We start from the raw sequence: 18097 nt of genomic DNA, 5'->3' as shown, positions 1-18097 counted from the left end.
CTTCCTCTGCTTGGAAGCTAGGAATGGACCCAGCACAGTGTTGCACAAGCGCTCTGATGCAGGAGTTGAGAAGCCTGGGTCCAGGTCCCGGGGTGCAAGTCCCAGCTGCTATATGACCTGGGACTGCAACTCTTCTCACCAGTCACTGTCTCCCCACCTGAGGCTTGGACTAGGTGGTCTGTAAGCCCCCAAGCAAGCAGGGTGCCCTGAGTTGGGGCTGAAGGCCTTGGAGAGGGCAGGTGGGCATGTCGCAGGTGGGCTCTCAGTCTGAGCAGGCTTTCCATGGTGGGCAATTGGGAACATTCCCCTTGCTGCTGTAGCTGGAATCTCTGCATTCTGGGCTCTGCAACTCCCCCACCTGTGGTGTAACCTAAGCAGCAAACTTCATCTTCTCAGCCTCTATTTTCCTTTCGGTCAAATGGGAACAAGAGTGGCAACCCCATGAGAAGGCATGAAAAGTTCTTTCAAAAATGTTTAGGAATTGCTGGGTGCGGTGGCTCATGCCTGTAATCCCAGCACTTTGGGAGGCTGAGGCAGGCAGATCACCTGAAGTCGGGAGTTCCAGACCAGCCTGACCAACATGGAGAAACCCCTTCTCTACTAAAAATACAAAATTAGCTGGGCATGGTGGTGCATGCCTGTAATCCCAGCTACTCAGGAGACTGAGGCAGGAGAATCACTTGAACCCAGGAGGCAGAGGTTGCGGTGAGCCGAGATCATGCCATTGCATTCCAGCCTGGGCAACAAAAGTGAAACTCCGTCAAAAAAAAAAAAAAGAAAGAAAATGTTTAGAAATTGCTTTCTGACAATTAGAGCATTTATCTTCTAAGAAAGAGACAGATTGAGAGAATTGTCAATGTGTAGAAGGAAAAGCTGAATGTCTGCCTTTCTTTTATAACAAAAGTAGTTTTTTCCTTTATAAATTTAATGAGTTCCTGATCAAATATGTGGAAAATGTAGAAGAGCACAAGGAAAAAAAATGATCTCCAGTTCCACCCCGCCACGGTTGAAAAACTGGTGTGTGACCTTCCGATCTTGTCTGTGCAGACATGCACCCATGCTCTTTAGATGCGTGTTAGGTCAACACACATGACATTGTCATTTTTGACAGGAGAGATGGTCCAATATTGGCAGTTTCACACGGATTGATCTCATTTTTTTTTTTTTTTTTTTTGAGACAGAGTCTTGCTCTGTCACCCAGGCTGGAGTGCAGAGGTGTAATCTTGGCTCACTGCAACCTCTGCCTCCCAGGTTCAAGTGATTCTCCTGCCTCAGCCTCCCGAGTAGCTGGGACTACAGGTGCATGCCATCATGGCCGACTAATTTTTGTATTTTTAGTAGAGACGAAGTTTCACCATATTGGCCAGGCTGGTCTTGAACTCCTGACCTCATGATCTGCCTGCCTTGGCCTCTCAAAGTGCTGAGATTATAGGTGTAAGCCGCTGTCCCTGGCCTGATCTCGTATTTTTAATGTAATAGGATTGCTTGTTCATTAACCTGCTCTTTTTCTTTTAATATCTGCCATGGATTTTTCCATGTGATAGTGAAAAGTATTTTAAACAGTCAGCAGTGCTGGGGGGGAAGCCAGGCTGGGACAAGGTCCTTGGTGCCGCTTCCCTGGCATGCAGGTGCCCAGCTGGGGTGGACATTGAGTGCCCAGGGCTCTGGACTCAGGAGTCCAGACCCTCCTATCCCCAGAGGACCTGGCCCCTCTGAAGCCTCCGTATCTCCGTCCCCACAGGCGGCACAGGAGGCTGATGCCATCCAGGAGGAGATGAATGAGAAGATCGAGCGGCTCAAGGCTGAGCTGGTGGTGTTTAAGGGGCTTATGAGTGACGTAAGTGCCGCCCGCTGCCCCTGGGTGTTATGACCTCCCCCACACCCATCATGCAAAATGCTTCATTCCCTCCGAGGCTCTGGAGCTCGGCTTCTAGTTAGAATCCTGGCTGGCTGTGTTTGACCGTGAGGATGATGGATGCATTGGATGCATCGGAGACCAGGCGCCCTCCTCCTGCCCCCTCCTCACTTCCGCTTCCCTTGGTCTGAGTAGAGATGCATTAATCTGCTGCTTAACCCATCCTGCCCTCCCCCGGGCTCCCCTGATGGTCTGTGTGTGTTCGCTCCCACTCCTTCCCAGCTTGCCTTGATGAGGGCAGGCCTCAGTGTCTGGGCGCAGCGGGGCGTCTGGCAGGTTGGGCTGGGTGCCCTCTGGTCTGTGCTGGCCTAAAAGACTCATAGGCCCAGTGGCCTTCGGCAGGGTTGCTCCGTGAGGTTAGGAAAGGCCAGCGTGCGTGTCTTTTTGACAATCCGGGGCCCCTCTATCTGTCGGGGGGGTAGTGGGGAGCTGTTGGCAGCAAAGGGCTCCTTGCTGCTGGAGACCTAGGTCTCCTCCTCCTTCAGACAGTGGGCAGTATGGCGGGGAGACCCCACCAGAAGGCAGAAGGGGCCAGAACGTGGGTGACTGAGTCTGGTGTGGCTCCTGGTGTGGAAAGGGCATGAAGCTGGGGTGTGGTTGGTAGAAGCCTCCTGGGACCCCAGTTGGAGGCTACTGCCCTCCCTCCCACTTGGGTCCAGGGGGATCCACCCTGTGGTCATCAATGACTCCCCCTGCCAGCCGTGGGAAGTGTCCAGGAGACAGAGCTGCCTTACCTTGGAAGGCAGCGTTATGTGGGGGACAGGTGGGACATGCCGGTGGAAGAAGAAAGGCCATCTTTCTCCAGCGGGAGTTGTTTTTCTTTTTTCTTCGGTCTAACAAAGTAAACATGGACCCTGTGTCTGCTGGGAGGATGCCTTCCAGCCCTTAGGGAGAGCAGCACACACGGCCTCACTGGCCCCTGACTGCCAAGGCCCCAGCCCTGTCCCACCCCAAGCAGTGCTTCTGCAGCCCTCCACTTCACGGAAAAGCCCAAAGCACCCTCGGACTCTGGGGTCCTCCCCGCACCACCCCTGCTGACACCTAGGGGTCCCCCCACTTCTCTGCCCAGGCCCCCAGGCTTGCTCCATCCCTTGCTCATATAAACCCTGCTGTCCTCCCTGCAGCCCATGACAGACCTGGACACAAAGATCCAAGAAAAGGCCATGAAGGTGGACATGGACATCTGCCGCCGAATCGATATCACGGCCAAGCTGTGCGATGTCGCACAGCAGCGGAACTCGGAAGACGTGTCCAAGATCTTCCAGGTGACTAGGGCTGCCCTGCTCACCAGCCAATCCCCCACTCTCCCAGTGCAGCCCTGGCCTCCACCCCTGCCCGGCCAACCCCTGTTTCCCTCCACATCCCACTCACTCCCTCCCTTTCCCCGAGAGGTAGCACTGCTCGACCCTGTGGCTCCCCAGGAAAAGTAGAATCAGGCAACCGTGGACTCATAGGCTGGTCTGACTACTTCATCCTATGGCTGGGGGACTGAGACTTGGAGGGTGATGTGCTGTACTCAAGGAAGGAAGTGGCAGAACTCAGTCTCCTGCCCCTCCAGGGCCTGCTCCACCAGCCCACACTACACCCACTGCCCCGCTTCCTGCCCCTTCCTCTGGGTGCCAGAACTGGGCATCATCCTCATGGTTGGGGAGTGCTGGCCAGGTTATGGGGAGAACTGGGGGAGCTGGCCTGAGCTCTGGCAGAGGGGCCTCAGAGTTCAGAAGAGGACCTGTTGGCCGTTGACTATTTTTCATTCCCCTCCAAAGAGGCTCTCGATACCCCCCCGACCTAACGTGCAAGTGTGGGTGCCCCCGAGAGACGGCGATCAGGTTAGCGCGAGTGAGGCTGTCCTCCGGAGAGGGCTGGGGGCTAGTCCAGCTGAATGAGGCACATGTCATTCTCCGAAGGCTGCTTCTTGAGTTTCGGGTTGTGGTTTGGCTTTTGCTTGAGCCCAGGGCAATGTATGGTGTGTCGTCGCTCTGTGTGTGTGACTCTGACGTCGCTGGGCCAGATCCGGGCCTCCCTGGGGCTCTCTCCACCTCCATGCCTTCTTGCTGTCCCTCTGTGGGGAGGCAGGGGAGGCCAGTGCAGCCTTTGTTTGCTCATGGCTTGTCTGCTTGGAGTGGAAGCTTCTGGTGAACCTTGGGCCACCTGTCCTTTGCCTTTGCATGTGAGCAGGAGGGCTCTGGGCAGCATGGGGCCGTATGGCCTTTGTCAGGGGTTCTCCGTCTCTCTGGATGGCTCTGAGATATCCCAGGCGACTCTGTGTCCTGGTCTGGCCTGCTCCTCTCTCCAAACCGTGGGGCTGCTTCTGTGGTGAAAGGGCGAGCTGAGCCGGCGCACCCACCAGGCCCCCCAGGGAAGGGAAGAGTCCAGGCCATCCGTGTCCCCCCTGCATGTCTCCCACCTCACGCTTTCTGCTAACGCCGCCTGCTTCTTAGAGGACCTGCACACCTTTCCTGGCACTGGCTGGCCCCAGCCACGCTCATCATCCTATGGGATGCCAGCTCCCTTCCCAGTTCATCCTTACCCTTCATCCTAGGCGAGACCCCTTCAATTACCTTGATTGCTTTCTTTCCGGTTCAGGTGGTCCCCAAAAAGAAAGAGCGTAAGGTGGCTTCTGATGATGACATCTCCGAGCAGGACGGGGAGGTGAACCGGTTCTCAGATGACGAGGTCGGCTCAATGAACATCACTGATGAGATGAAGCGCATGTTTAACCAGCTGTGAGTATCCCCATGGCCCGCTTGCGCAGAGTCGGTGAACAGGGGGCTTGGGCTGAGAGTAGCTCGTGCACTGGATGAGTTTAGATGCATTTCCTTTAATTTATTTATTTTTGTGACAGCGTCTCACTTTATCTCTCAGGCTGGAGGATGGAGTGCAGTGTCAAGTCACAGGTCACTGCAGCCTCAACCTCTTGGGTTTAGAGATCCCTTCATCTCAGCCTCCCAAGTAGTTGGGACCACAGGCACATGCCACCACTCTCAGCTAATTTTTAAATTTTTTTTGTAGAGACAGGGTCTCGCTGTGTTGCCCAGGCTGGTCTCGAATTCCTGAACTCAAGAGATGCTCGTGCCTTGGCCTCCCAAAGTGCTGGGATTGTAGGCATGAACTGCCTCACCCAGTCAAGATTCATTTTCAACATTTGTGATTTGGGAAGTTTCATATGTTCAGCCTCTCTAGGAAGCTTGAGGAGGGCAGGCATCGCTGAGCCTGGGGCACAGTTGACACTGCTGGGTGGCGGCTGCTGAATCTGGGCAGGCACATATTCCCCCGTTCACCACCATCCTTTATGTTCTCTACCCTTCTCCTGCCTTTCCTTTGAAAGCTTCCTCTGAAAAGGCTGCGGGAGGAGAGGTGTTCTTGCTTATGAGATACAGGGGCTGGGCTCTCCCCTCCCTGGTCACATGTAGACATGTATGTGTCTGAAGATATCATGAGCCCAGAAGAGACAGTGGCAGTGGTGGTCTTATTTGTAGGCCATTTTTTTTTTTTTTTTCTTGAGACAGAGTCTTACTCTGTCACCCAGACTGGAGTACTGGGTTCAAGCTATTCTCCTGCCTCAGCCTCCTGAGTAGCTGGGATCACCGGCATGCACCATGATGCCTGGCTAATTTTTGTATTTTTAGTAGGGACGGGGTTTCACCGTGTTGGCCAGGCTGGTCTGGAACTCCTGACCTCAAGGGATCTGCCCATCTCAGCCTCCCAAAGTGCTGGAATTACAGGCATGAGCCACCACACCTAGCCTGTGGGCCATTCTTGAGCAGAGCTTAGACAGACCCACCTGCACTAGTTTGCCCTTGGTGGGCTGGCTGAGTTGACCACACAGGTTGCAGAAATGGCTCCTGATGTTCACTTGGAGGGTGCTTCACAAATACCACTTCACTGACTCCAGACGCCCAACCTAGGAGATGGCTGATCACTCCTCTTTTGTAGATGAGGAAACAGACTGAGAGGAGAAGGGACTTGGCCAACACTGCTCAGCTAGTATGTGGCCAAGCTGGGATTCAGAGCCAGGCCCCCCTCCCACACTATTGCGCTCTCAGAAGGAAATGCGGCTTGGGGTGTTGGCAGGGTCTGAGCTGGGTATGGTCAGTGGTGGGCGAGCCTGCTGGTGCCAGCTCTTAGAAGCTGCTATGCCCACTCCAGCCTCAGTGATGTTATATTCGTAGCTTAGAATTTGCCATTTCAGGAAATTGGCAAATGCTATCAATCAGAGCTCTGGGAGGCCCTGCCACCTCCCAGAACCACCCCCACCCAAGAGAGGGCTGCTCCTTCTAGCAGACACCTCTGACATCACATGTTTCAAAAGCCAGGGGCATGGGCTCTCCTAACCTTCCTGCAGAGCTCTGAGGCTGACTCGGAATTCCATAGTCCAGAGCTCACTCCTGACGTTCAGATGAGAGAATGGGCTCAGAGAGGGGCACAGGCATGGAGTTAGGACAGGGCCAGGTCCCCAACTCTTGGTCCAGGGCTTTGTCCCCTTCACCATGCTTGGAAGAGAACTCTCTTCTGTCCCTATTCCAGGCTGACTTTTAAGGTATATAGGAGCCAGGAGCAGGGTTGGAACTGGGTGGGGACAGGAACTCTTTCGCCTGATACTTCCTGGACCCACCATTCCCCTCAAACAGAACTGAGATGGGAGCTGTATTTTGGGGGTTTGCTATTTGAGGGTGATAAGGAGACCCCTAGATTCTTGATTCATCTTTTGACGCCCCCCATCTCATATTTTCATCTTTCGCTGCCTGCCAAGAAGGGCTTTTTTTTTTTTTTTTGAGACAGAGCCTTACTTTGTCACTCAGGCTAGAGTGCGGTGGTGTGATCTCAGCTCACTGCAGCTTCTGCCTCCCAGGTTCAAGTGATTCTCCTGCCTCAGCCTCCCAAGTAGCTGAGACTACAGGCACTCACCACCACACCTGCCTAAATTTATTTTGGATTTTTTCAGTAGAGATGGGGTTTTTACCATATTGCCCAGTTTGTTCTCAAACTCCTGGTCTCAAGAGATCCACCTGCGGTGGCCTCCCAAAGTGCTGGAATTACAGGCCTGAGCCACTGCGCCTGGCCAAGAGGGGCTTTTGAAAAGAACCAGTGGTTGGGTCTAGGTTTTCTGAACATTGCCTTGGGCATTTCTGAGTCTAAGACAGGATTGTATGTCCCGGAGACCCCAGGCTGGGTCCATGTGGTTGAATTAAAGGACTTATCTGAAGAAATTGTTGTCCCTGCACCGGGAATGGGGTGAGCTACAAAGGAAGACAGACCGGAGTGGAAGCCAGGGGGCCACAGGCAAGGGCTCCAGTGTGTAGAAAGAGGATTCAGATCCAAGTCGGGCGAGACCAGCTGCAGGAGCGGGCGCCTCAATGTTGACAGGGATGAATGGGGTTCAGTTTGGAATTAGGTTTAGCTGGTTGTAAAGCCACCTGAGTTAAAACAAACAATGAAAGCTCTGATCACTTTGACCACCCCCAAGCCCTATTCTGCAGTTCTGTGTGGGCCGCCCTGACCCCAGCCCAGGTGGGGCCCTGGGCCTTTCCCAGGGACAGACATCTCCCCCAGTGGTGGGCAGGACCCTAGCTAGGCTGCCCCTGGCCAGATCTGATGAAGTGTTTGAATAATGCAGCTGTGTTAGGGTTGTGTTTTGTTTTGATCCAAGTCAGTTGCTTGGGCTTCAGACCAAGAAGAGGGGAACGTGTGGCTCTCCCCAACCAGCGCCAAGACTCCTCCTCAGCCCCACTCTCCAGATTTGCGAAGGGGAACTTCTTCCGAGTCCTTTCTCTTGCCGGTCTTCCTGTCCTTCCCGGCTTCCTGTCCCTCGGCTGGGGCTTCCTTCAGATCCCAGACTCTGGGAAGGAAGTGAAGTCAGGAGTCGAGTGTGTGTGTGATGCAGTGATGGCTGGACCCCAGCGTCTCCCGGCCACGCGGCCCTCTCCAGCACCCACCTCCCAGCTCTGGTCCCTGGACTCGCAAAGGCACCTATGGGCTCCTGTGGGAATAGCTTTTGGAGGGGAGCCCGCCCGGCTCTGACTCCAGGGGGCGTTTGAGGCAGCTTTTTTTTTTTTTTTTTTTAAGACAATCTAGCTCTGTCTCCAGGCTGGAGTGCAGTGGCATGATCCCGGCTCACTGCAGCTTCCACCTCCCAGGTTCAAGTGATTCTCCTGCCCCAGCCTCCTGAGTAGCTGGGACTGCAGGTGCCCGCCACCATGCCCAACTATTTTTTGTATTTTTAATAGAGATGAGGTTTCACCATGTTGGCCAGGATTGTCTCAATCTCCTGACCTTGTGATCTGCCCTCCTTGGCCTCCCAAAGTGCTGGGATTACAGGCGTGAGCCACCGCGCCCGGCCTTGAGGCAGCTTTTTACCAGACATTCTTCTTGGGACCTGCCCAGTTCCGAACCCAGTCTGTTGGGAACACCGATTACCCTGGAGGATCCAGGAAGGAGTTGAGGGAGTGCGGGCAATGGAGGGATCCCTGGGATGGCAGCCTGGAGACAGGGTCCACACCGTCCTGTGCTGTCGATGCACTGGCTCAAGTGATTTCACTCCTACGGACGCAGTCTTCCTCTTGGAAAGAGGCGTGTGTGGGTTGGGCTGATCTGTGGCTCTCCTCCAGGAGGGTGACCAGTGCATCTTGGGAGGCCCGTTAATCCCAGGGAAACTTGCAGGGTTGGGCAGCCTCCTTCCCATTCTAGCCAACAGGGAGGCCTTGACATCCCCCAGGCTTTGAATTCAAATCTCATTTCTAGCATTTATTGGTCTAGAAGGCATTGGATCCCACTGAGCCTCCATTTCCTCTCCTGTAAACGGGAATGATAGTTATGCTTACCTCACAGGATTGTTTTGAGGGTGGAATTGTTGTGAGGGTGGAATTGTTTTGAGGGTGTTGCATTTTGCTGTATGCTGAGTGGCTGGTCCAGTGCCCAGCACCTAATGGGTGCTTGGGGAGTATCTTGATGGGGAGGAAAAAGCTGTAGGAAACAGAGAGGTCTGGTATTCTAGCCCGTTTCTGCTACCTGCTAGCTATGCTAGCTATGTGGCTTCAGACAGTTGAGTTATCCTTTCTGAGCCACAATTTCCTCATCTGTAAAGCAGGAATAATACCAACCTTTCCAAATTGCAGAGAAGATACTATATTGAGCATCTTACTCAAACTAGGGGCTCAAGAAATAGCTGTTAAATGAGTGAGGAAAATTGCAAGATTGGACTTGGAGGAAAATATCTTTAGTCCCAATTAAAGCCTGACATTTAAAAGAAATACACATTTTTAATTGTAGAAACAATACATAAATACATTCTGTATTTTAAAAGAGTTAAACTCCTTTTGTATAAGGTGAATGTCCCCTTTGGCTACCACCCTGTCTTTTCTGAGGACAGCCTTGAAGATGTGTGCCCACTGGGCAGCTGCCCCTTTCTGTCCCCTGTATGTGTCCCTGGAGCCTGGCTTCTGTTCATTCATGCCCTTTGGTGTCATCCCCATAGGCGGGAGACCTTTGACTTTGACGACGACTGTGACAGCCTGACGTGGGAAGAGAATGAAGACACGCTGCTGCTCTGGGAGGATTTCACCAACTGCAATCCAACCATTGACCTGCAGGGCGAGGTGAGCCCAGGGCCTGGCTTCCCAAAGGCCAGGGACTAGGGGCCTGGGAGGCACCTCCTTTCAGTGATCCCTCAGCCCTGTTATTTTCCTACAGCCCCCACCACCCAGTTAAACTGTCCCCTTTGTGCTGGGCACGGTGGCTCATGCCTGGTATCCCAGCACTTTGGGAGGCTGACGCGGGCTGATCACCTGTGTAGGAGTTCGAGACCAGCCTGGTCAACGTGGCGAAAACCCATCTCTACTAAAAAATACAAAAATTAGCCAGGCCTGGTGGCATGCGCCTGTAATCCCAGCTACTTGGGAGGCTGAGGCAGGAGAATTACTTGAACTCAGGAGGCAGAGGTTGTAGTGAGCTGAGACCATACCTCTGCACTCCAGCCTGGTTGACAGAGAAAGACTCTGTCTCAATAAATAAATAAATAAATAAACAAACAAACAAATAAATAAATAAAATAAACTCTCCCCTTTGTTCTATGTCCCCAGCAAGAGGAAAACTTGGGCAACTTGATCCACGAGACTGAATCCTTCTTCAAGACGAGAGACAAGGAGTACCAGGAAACAATAGGACAGATTGAGGTGAGGGCTGGGGACATGGAGCCAGCTCATGAGGCTCTCCTGAGGTCCACACGGTTGAGATCCTGGCAATCAAATGGCCATGTGTCATATGCAGGGACTGGTAGAGTGGGGCAGGCACAGGATCGGGAGGCAGGAGACCTCAGGGGCGAGTCACATTCTTCTTAGGGCTTCAGTTTCCTAATCTGTCAAATGGGGGTGATGATCCTTGCCTGCCTCAGATAATTAAAAAAAAATTTTATAGCTGAGATGATGATCCCATGATAACCAAAGAGCTGACACTGGAGTGATACAGAGCGACGCTAGGTGCTGAGGATGCCCGGTATCCTCACCTCTACCCTATGCAGTAGGCACCATGCACCCCTTTTACAGAGGAGGAGATGAGGTTGGAAGAGACCAAGTGACTTGCCCAAGGCCTTGCAGCCAGGAAGCAGCATTGAAGTGTAATTCTGTCTGGCTTCAGAGGCTGTGCACATGATCACTTCTATAAATGACAGTCATCGCTATTATGCAGGAGAAAGGCAAGCCCAGCTCCTTTCCTAGAGGAAGTATCACTTCATAGTGGACAAGGGTCAGAAACATGAAAAAGACTTCAGGATTTTTGTGATCAGGTCTGGATAAAGGAGCCCAGCGATGCTGAGTTCTCACAACTGGGTGGGATGTATCAGAGCCAGGCTGCTGCTGGGGTTGCTAAGCAACCATTCCCCTTTGGCCAGAAGGAGTTCTAGAGGACGGGGATCCGTGTGCAGAGAGTAGAGGGTGAGGGAGGTTGATGTCCAGAAGGCAGGGTCCTGACGGCATGGTACCATCCCTGAGGAGTCCTGGAGGGGAGGTTGCTAAGGCTTCTGCCACGAGGATGACTTGCCCTCACCCTTATTCCTCATTGGTTCCTCCCAGCTGGAGCTGGCCACAGCCAAGAGCGACATGAACCGACACCTGCACGAGTACATGGAGATGTGCAGCATGAAGCGAGGCCTGGACGTGCAGATGGAGACCTGCCGCCGGCTCATCAAAGGCTCCGCAGACAGGTACCTGCCCATCCTCCCAGGGGATTCAGCTATGGCATCCTTGGAGGGAAACTCCTGAGGCTACAACTTACAGCCTGGCCACGTTTCATGCTCCCAACCCATCTCTCCATCCATCCATCCATCTGTCCAGTGACTATGGCACACCTATGTGCTAGATGCCTTACATATCTAATCTCATGCAAGTCCCACCACCACCCTGCCCCTGTTGATTCAATAGATACATGTCAAAGGCCTGCTCTGTGCAAGATGGTGGGGCCCTCAAAAAGCTTAAGCCTGATTTTCTGCTGAACTGGAGAGCAGAGGAGGTGGGAAGGGCATGCTCCCATTTGGAGTGTCCATAGGAAGCGATTTCCCTTCCCTTCTGTGTTAGTCTGTTCTCATGGTGCTATGAAGAACTGCCTGAGGCTGGGTGGTGGCTCACACCTGTAATCCCAGCACTTTGGGAAGCTGAGGTGGGAAGATTGCTTGAGCCCAGGAGTTCGAGACTAGCCTGGGCAACATAGCAACGTAGCCAGACCCCATCTCAAGAAAAAAAAAAAAAAAAAAAAAAAAAAAAAGGAAAAACTGCTTGAGACGGGGTAATTTATAAAGGAAAGAGGTTTAATCGACTCACACTTCCACATGGCTGGGGAGGCCTCAGGAAACTTACAGTCATGGCAGAAGGCAGCTCTTCACAGGGTGGCAGGGGAGGGAATGACTGCCTGGCAAAGGGGGAACCCCCTTATAAAACCATCAGATCTCATGAGAACTAACTCACTGTACGAGAACAGGATGGGGGAAGCCGCACCCTCCATGATTCAGTTATCTCTGCCTGGTCCCTCTCACGACACGTGGGGATTATGGGAACTACAATTCAAGATGAGATTTGAGTGAGGACACAGCCAAACTCTATCACCTTCTTCCAGCCCAGGGCCTGTCCCCAGGAGAAACATGTGTCAGGCATGGTACACAAAGACGGAACCCCTGTCTTCAAGGACACACAGCCTTGTTGGGGGACAGCCAGGCTGAGAATGAGCTAATACGTAGAGAATGCTTATCAAACACAGCACAAAAACATTGTCATTGTTTTCCTGGTTTTGCTGCATTACTGTCCAAGAGGGAGGGACAGCTCTCTCGGAGGTAGATCTGTGTGCAGGGCTGTGGCCTCGCTGGTCAGACCTTTAACTCCTTGAACCCCCAGAACCCACTGTTGTTATGTCCATTATTCAGATAGAAGAGACACTTAGGCAGGTTAAGCAGCTTGCCCAGGCTACCCCACCCCCAGCTCATCTAAGATAGAATTAGAACTCCAGCCCAGTGATGTTACCCGTATCCTGTGTGGCCTCCCTTTGAGCCCTGAGTCATCCAGGGTTTACTGAGCACCTTCTGTGTGCCCAGACCTGGGTGAGGTGCTTGGAGGGTAACAGCCAAGCTTGATCCACGGTCCAGCTCCCAAGGGGCTTTCTTTCTAGAGAAGCCAACACACCTAGACCAAGTAGGGCCAGTGCAGGGGGTTACCTCATGCACTGAGCTCACAGGACCCTAAGGACGGCTGAGTGAGGTTGGGAGCTCAGGGCGAGGCCTCTCTGAGGGGAGATATTAGAGAGGTGGTGGCTTGGCCTTCCCATTCCTTGGCCCTTCAGGGGCCCAGGGCTGCTCTCTGAGTTTCCCATCCTCTTGTGCTTCTCAGGAATTCACCGTCCCCCAGCTCCGTGGCCAGCAGCGACTCAGGAAGTACAGACGAGATCCAGGATGAGTTCGAGCGGGAGGCGGATGTGGAGCCCATGGTCAGCTGATGACTGAGGCCCTGCGTGCCTGGTGGTCTTGGTGATGGGGCCCTGCCCCCTCTCCTCCTGGGTCCAGGAAGGCCCCTCGGAGTGGGGTTCGAAGCCGCACCACACAGACTGTCTCTGCCCTCCCTTCTCTGGAGGCCCCGAGGGACTGCTGCTTCCTTCCTTCCTTCCACACCACCAACGGGTGCCCCGTCCCCATTCCCCACCCACCCAAGGAATGGTGCTGTCAATTTCTATTGTTCTCCACATTACAAATGCAGACTTCTGTGCGGACTTTGCAGTGTTAACTGTGCCTTCTCCCTTAAGCTGAGCCACTTTGAGCTCCAAAGAATTATTCCTAGCAGGTGTTTTTATACAGAATTCTAAGGTGAGGGCGGGGTCAGCCGGGTGTAGCGTAATGTGGTTTCTGCCATCCGTCCCACCTGCTCCTCTGATTGGCCATGGGCTGTGCCCTCCCTTCCTCTTGAGCCAGCCCAGACCAGCCTGGGGGCTTGGGGTGCTCTGCCGACCCCCAGGAAGGAGCCGCTTGCCTATGTAAACTTTCTGGGCCTGGGTAGGGACCACCCCAATTTTCTCACTCTCTGAAGGAGAGATAAGTGGAAAGAAGGGAAGGAAGACAAGTGTTTCATTTTTTTCGGGGGGATGGAGTGGCAAAGTTGAAGGGACAAGGCACTGTGAGGGGAGGGTGGGGCCTCACTGTGTTTAAACTACTATGCAAAAAACAAAACAAACAACAAAAGCAGCTTGCCTTATATCCTTGTGGAAGGCAGGACCTCTCCTGGAGCTGGAGGGAGGCCGGGCTGAGGGTGATCTGTGTTGCGGCATGGACTGGGCAGCGTGGGTTTGGCCGAGGTCGGTCACGAGCCCGGGGTTCCCGCACGGCACTGGCCTGCCTGACCGCTTGCTCTCTGCGGCCTCTGTGGGTTCAGGGCAGGGGCGGAGGGGATCTTTTACTGCCCTGATAACCTGATGTTCTTCCCTCCCTCGCCAGCGAACAATAGAGGGTTAGAGATATGTAATTTCTCTGTGAGAAAGTCTGAAGGGGCCGGGTCTGGTCTCTGCTCCCTTCTACCCATCTTGGGTGAGGACTGTGTGGCAGTTGCCCGCTTTTGGCCGCTGGCAGGAGAGAGGCAGGGTGGGCTGCTGGCAGGGCAGGAGCTGGAGTGAGGGCCATCCTCTCTCTGCTCCTGGACACACACAAGCCTCTCTCAGCAGTTCCCTCCGCTGGCCAGTCGGGGTGTTGATCTGAGCCAGCATCCCCCAAGACTTGAATGGCTTGAGTGGGCCTGAGCTGAAGGGCACTGTGTTGTGACCCTCCCCTCTCCCCCGACATCTCAGCTTGGAGCCAGCTGAGCAGGCTTTGCTTTATTATTATTATTATTTTTAAGCTTCTTTTTGTACTCACTGCAGTGGGTCTGTTGCTGATTTTAACTTGTTGTTGTCCTGGGAGCTCCCTCTAGTGGTCAAAGTAGCAAAATGTGCCCGAGGACTAGAACTGTTCTCTCTGCCTTGTCTGGAGGCAGAGGAGGGGGCTCTGGGTTTGACTGGGATCGTGGTCCCCAGGGTTCCATGGCTTTTAAGGGTCTTCTCTCTTTTCTGTTTCCCCCACCTGTGTTACAGTCTTAAAAATTCTGTACATAATAGATATAGGTAACGAGAGAGAGAGCGTGTGTGAGAATGTGTTCGTGACTTCGTGTGATATAATTTATCACGATTTGGTGGCCTTTGTCATGAGTTTTTTTCCTTTGTTTTCTTTTGCTGGGGGCACCTCCCTCGGGCCCCCTGTGGCAGTCTGGCTGTGAGGCTTCCATAGTCAGCATCTCTTGTTAGCCAAACAGTTCCCTTTGGCAGGTACTTGGAGGGACAATGGTTTTGGAAGAGAGACGGCCCTTCTCTCTCCTCCTCACTGACCCATGTCCTAAAGGTTACAGGGTTCAAACACACCTGGTTATTGTTGTTATTGTTGTTGAATTTTTATTTTAACCAAAGGTTATCAAAGCCAGTTGGGCTTGGACCTCAGCTGCTAAAAAGATTTTCCGTTTCCACGAGGGCAGGAAAGCGTCCACCCTCGCAGGTCTCCTCCGTCCAGGGCATGGTGTGGGAGTTCCATGGGCAGCGTGGAAGTCAGCCCTGGGTTGGTTCCCCAAGGTGGTGGGAGGGTGACAGACATATCTTTAGAGTTAAGACTGCAAGGCAGCAGTGTCGGCGTTGGCGGGTAACTCAGGTTGCTGTGGTGATCGGTGTCTGGTAATACTGGTTTTGTTTTCCTCCTTGCATACATAGACCATTTGTCTTTGAGGACTAGGGTACTCTAGGGAGTTTGAACATTGCAGGAGCCAGAAAGAGATCGTGACCTGAGAGGCCCTTCCTGCTGGCTTTTAATATTGGCTCTCCTCTTGGGAGTGAGGACTTGAGGCAGGTGGGTGGAGAGGGAGAGCCAGGATGTGATGGGCCTACCTCCTGGGCTGGTTCCTGGGTCTGGCCTGCCCGACTGCCTGCCTCTCCACCACATGCTTTTTTTCAGTTAGTTGCCAGTGGGCCCTGCTTGTCCCCTCATCACGAGCCCACAGCTTGCCAAGAAAGACCCCAACGCTCGCTGGGGCAGCACCAGTCCTAGCGGGGACAAATTGGTCCATCCTTTGTAAAGCTGTAAATACTTAATTTTGACTTTCTATTTCTAAGCCCAGTGTCATATTGACACTGGTTTTTTAGAATTGTTCTCAGATGGGCTCTCCTGCACTGCCCTCTGTCTCCTATTTTTTGGGGGTTTTATACAAACAGAGGATTGGGGAGGGACAGGAAGATTAGCATCCTTTTGGCTCCCTGGTTGGTTGTGAAATACACACACACACACACACACACACACACACACACACACACAGTCCTCTGAGATTCTGAACAGGAAAAAAATTATTGGCAAGCCAACACATTTTTCTTTCTTGTCTTGAGGTCCCTGAAGGATCAATCAATCCATCGTGGACTAATACTGTGGGTGGAGCTCAGATGACCTAGGGAGAAGGAAACCACTTAAGCTTGGAATGGGAGGATGGGGGGGTGGGGTAGGGGAGAATATAAGATGTAACTTAAGCTAAATGTAATCTATTTATAAAGCAAAAGACTCTCATCTATTTTTGTGAAAGGAAGGGTTTTTTAATCTAGGGTAGGCAGTTGTGATAGCCCAGCATTTTTCTGTGGATGAGACGCAGTGCATGTTGTTGCTGGATTGAACAGAACCCAGTTCCCCTCTCCCTGCCTTCTTTCCTCGCTTCTGGTCATCCACACCCATAAGCAGCTTCAGCAGAGTATAGGTCCCATTTCACCCCATTCTCCTCTCCTCTGACCCCTCAGCTCCTTGGAAGTTTTGGGGTGGGGATCTGAGGGGGAGGGTGGGCTGCAGGAAATTCAGAAGTGAGGTGAGTGGGGGAAGGGAAAAGGGGGCACTAGGGAGGGGACAAGCTCTGCTGTGGAGGATAGGCTCTGATTAATTAGTTACTCTGACTCTAGTCTGCCGAGATCCATCATTGGGAGAGGGTTAGGCGGCAGCAGAGCGTGGGTGACAGTGGGAGCACACGACTTCCTTGGAGCCTGGCCTTTGCGGGTCCAGGTGGTCAGGCAGCCGGAGCAGGACTGGAAATAGCAAAAGATGCTCATAACCCAGCCCGGGCTGAGCCTGGACTGCAAGCCTTGCTGTGTTCCCCGCAGGGGCCTGGGGGAGGGATCAGGGTGCTGGGAGTTTCCTAGGACCAGGGTCCTCCCCCTTGAGACACTGAGCTCTGGCTGTAGAAGAGATTTCTCCTGGAGTGGGGAGTCTGGAGGGGGCTGGGTGGGTGCAGGTAAAGCCAGAATCTCTCTGGAAGGGAATTTTTTATGAATGGAAGATTTCTAGGCTTAGGGTGAGCTGTGTGTTCGTCCTGGGCAAATCCCTCACCAAGACCCCTCCCTCCCAAGCTCTCTAGGAAACAGGCAAAGCCCTCCCCTGCAAGACCCCTTGTGGACGTTTTTGCATCTACCTGATTTTTAGCCCCGTCCAGGGAGACTTTATACCCATGGTTCCATCCTGCCCCACTGTTGCTGTTGTCTGCCAGCTGGGTCTAGCATCACAGGGAAGTGGGGGCATTTATACTTACCGAAAGACTACTGATCCTACCGGAAACCAACCTGTTTACTGTACTGTTGTAAATATCATGCCCTTTATATCCTGTATATTGGCTTCTTTTAAATAAAGTGAAATGTCTTAGAATTGATGGTGCTTTTTTGTTTTTGTTTTTAAGTAGAAGATGAATCTGGTGGTGGGGGAGGGGTGAGAGGGCTGAGGGCCACAGAAACACTCAAATAAACTCATTAGCTTCTTGGCCATAAAATAGGGGATTTCATATCACCTGTTAGATTTGTAGCTCACAATAAAATCTTTGGAAGATGATAAAGCAGGACTCATGACACACATTTTACTGAAGGGGAAGAGAGGACCTGAGATAGGCTGAGTAACTGGCTTGGGCTGGTTTGGAACTGATGTCTTTTTAACCGCAAAGCCCCCATTCCTCCAGGCTTTCCAATGTGCCCATAGGAGGCCACCTTCCCGGGCTCTGGATTTGACACTATCCAACCTTCCAGTTTTTCTTGTTAATAGGCATGTTCAGGGCAACATTGCCTCCATGTGAACTGAGTCCACCTGTCCAGGGTCTTCTCCAAAGATGAAGACAGCCGCCACCAACTCCAGTTTGCTCTTCGCCATTCCTAATACTTGGCGCTTATATAGTTTCCCTTTCCTACTCTTCATTTAAGTGTTTAAATTCTCCCAAAGTATCTTAAATGGTGTATTCTGGAGAAAAAGAAGTGGCCTAACATGGGGGGGGCATTTTGAGTTGGGTATTATTACCTCTGTTTCACAGATGAGGAAACTGAGGCGCGGAAAGGATATGTAGCCTGCCCGGTGCCCTACGGAGGAACCAGAATCAGCATCGGAACTGACTCCTAGGCAGGTGCCCAGTTCATGCTGCTAGAAGAAATATAAACAGAATAGAGAGTAAGGAAAAACATAACATTAGGTAAAATAGATTGGGTCCCTGAGACTTCGTCATCAGAGAACACTTCAGAATCCAAGTTTTAAATAGCATTCGAGTGTTTTACCAAGCAAACAAATTTTGGAAAGAAAGCTGAAATTTTTACATGGGGTAAAAGCTCAGGAACAACTAGTTTTACGGCCAAAGGCTTTAA

General features: G+C 52.5%; 1 protein-coding gene across 3 annotated transcripts in view; it reads left to right on the top strand.

The window, feature by feature from the left end:
- The window catches only part of IFFO2 (intermediate filament family orphan 2), a 51390-nt gene extending 34263 nt beyond the window's left edge, over positions 1-17127 (top strand). Inside the window, exons 3-10 of one of the 3 annotated variants that reach the window (XM_032300605.1) lie at positions 1742-1837; positions 3040-3180; positions 3682-3744; positions 4502-4641; positions 9390-9510; positions 9994-10086; positions 10981-11111; positions 12781-17127. In XM_032300605.1, coding sequence (XP_032156496.1) covers positions 1742-1837; positions 3040-3180; positions 3682-3744; positions 4502-4641; positions 9390-9510; positions 9994-10086; positions 10981-11111; positions 12781-12886 — 891 coding nt within the window. In that variant the 3' untranslated portion in view covers positions 12887-17127. The remainder of the gene's footprint in view (positions 1-1741; positions 1838-3039; positions 3181-3681; positions 3745-4501; positions 4642-9389; positions 9511-9993; positions 10087-10980; positions 11112-12780) is intronic. The other 2 variants (XM_032300606.1, XM_032300607.1) reach the window with 2 other exon arrangements.
- Positions 17128-18097: the final 970 nt, after the last annotated feature.

Source organism: Sapajus apella, unplaced genomic scaffold (genome assembly GCF_009761245.1).
Source record: "Sapajus apella isolate SASKATOON/1434 unplaced genomic scaffold, GSC_monkey_1.0 scaffold43, whole genome shotgun sequence".
NCBI classification, from domain to species: Eukaryota; Metazoa; Chordata; class Mammalia; order Primates; family Cebidae; genus Sapajus; species Sapajus apella.
The sequence above is the reverse complement of the archived record's forward strand: the minus strand, read 5'-3'. Positions and strand labels throughout refer to the sequence as shown.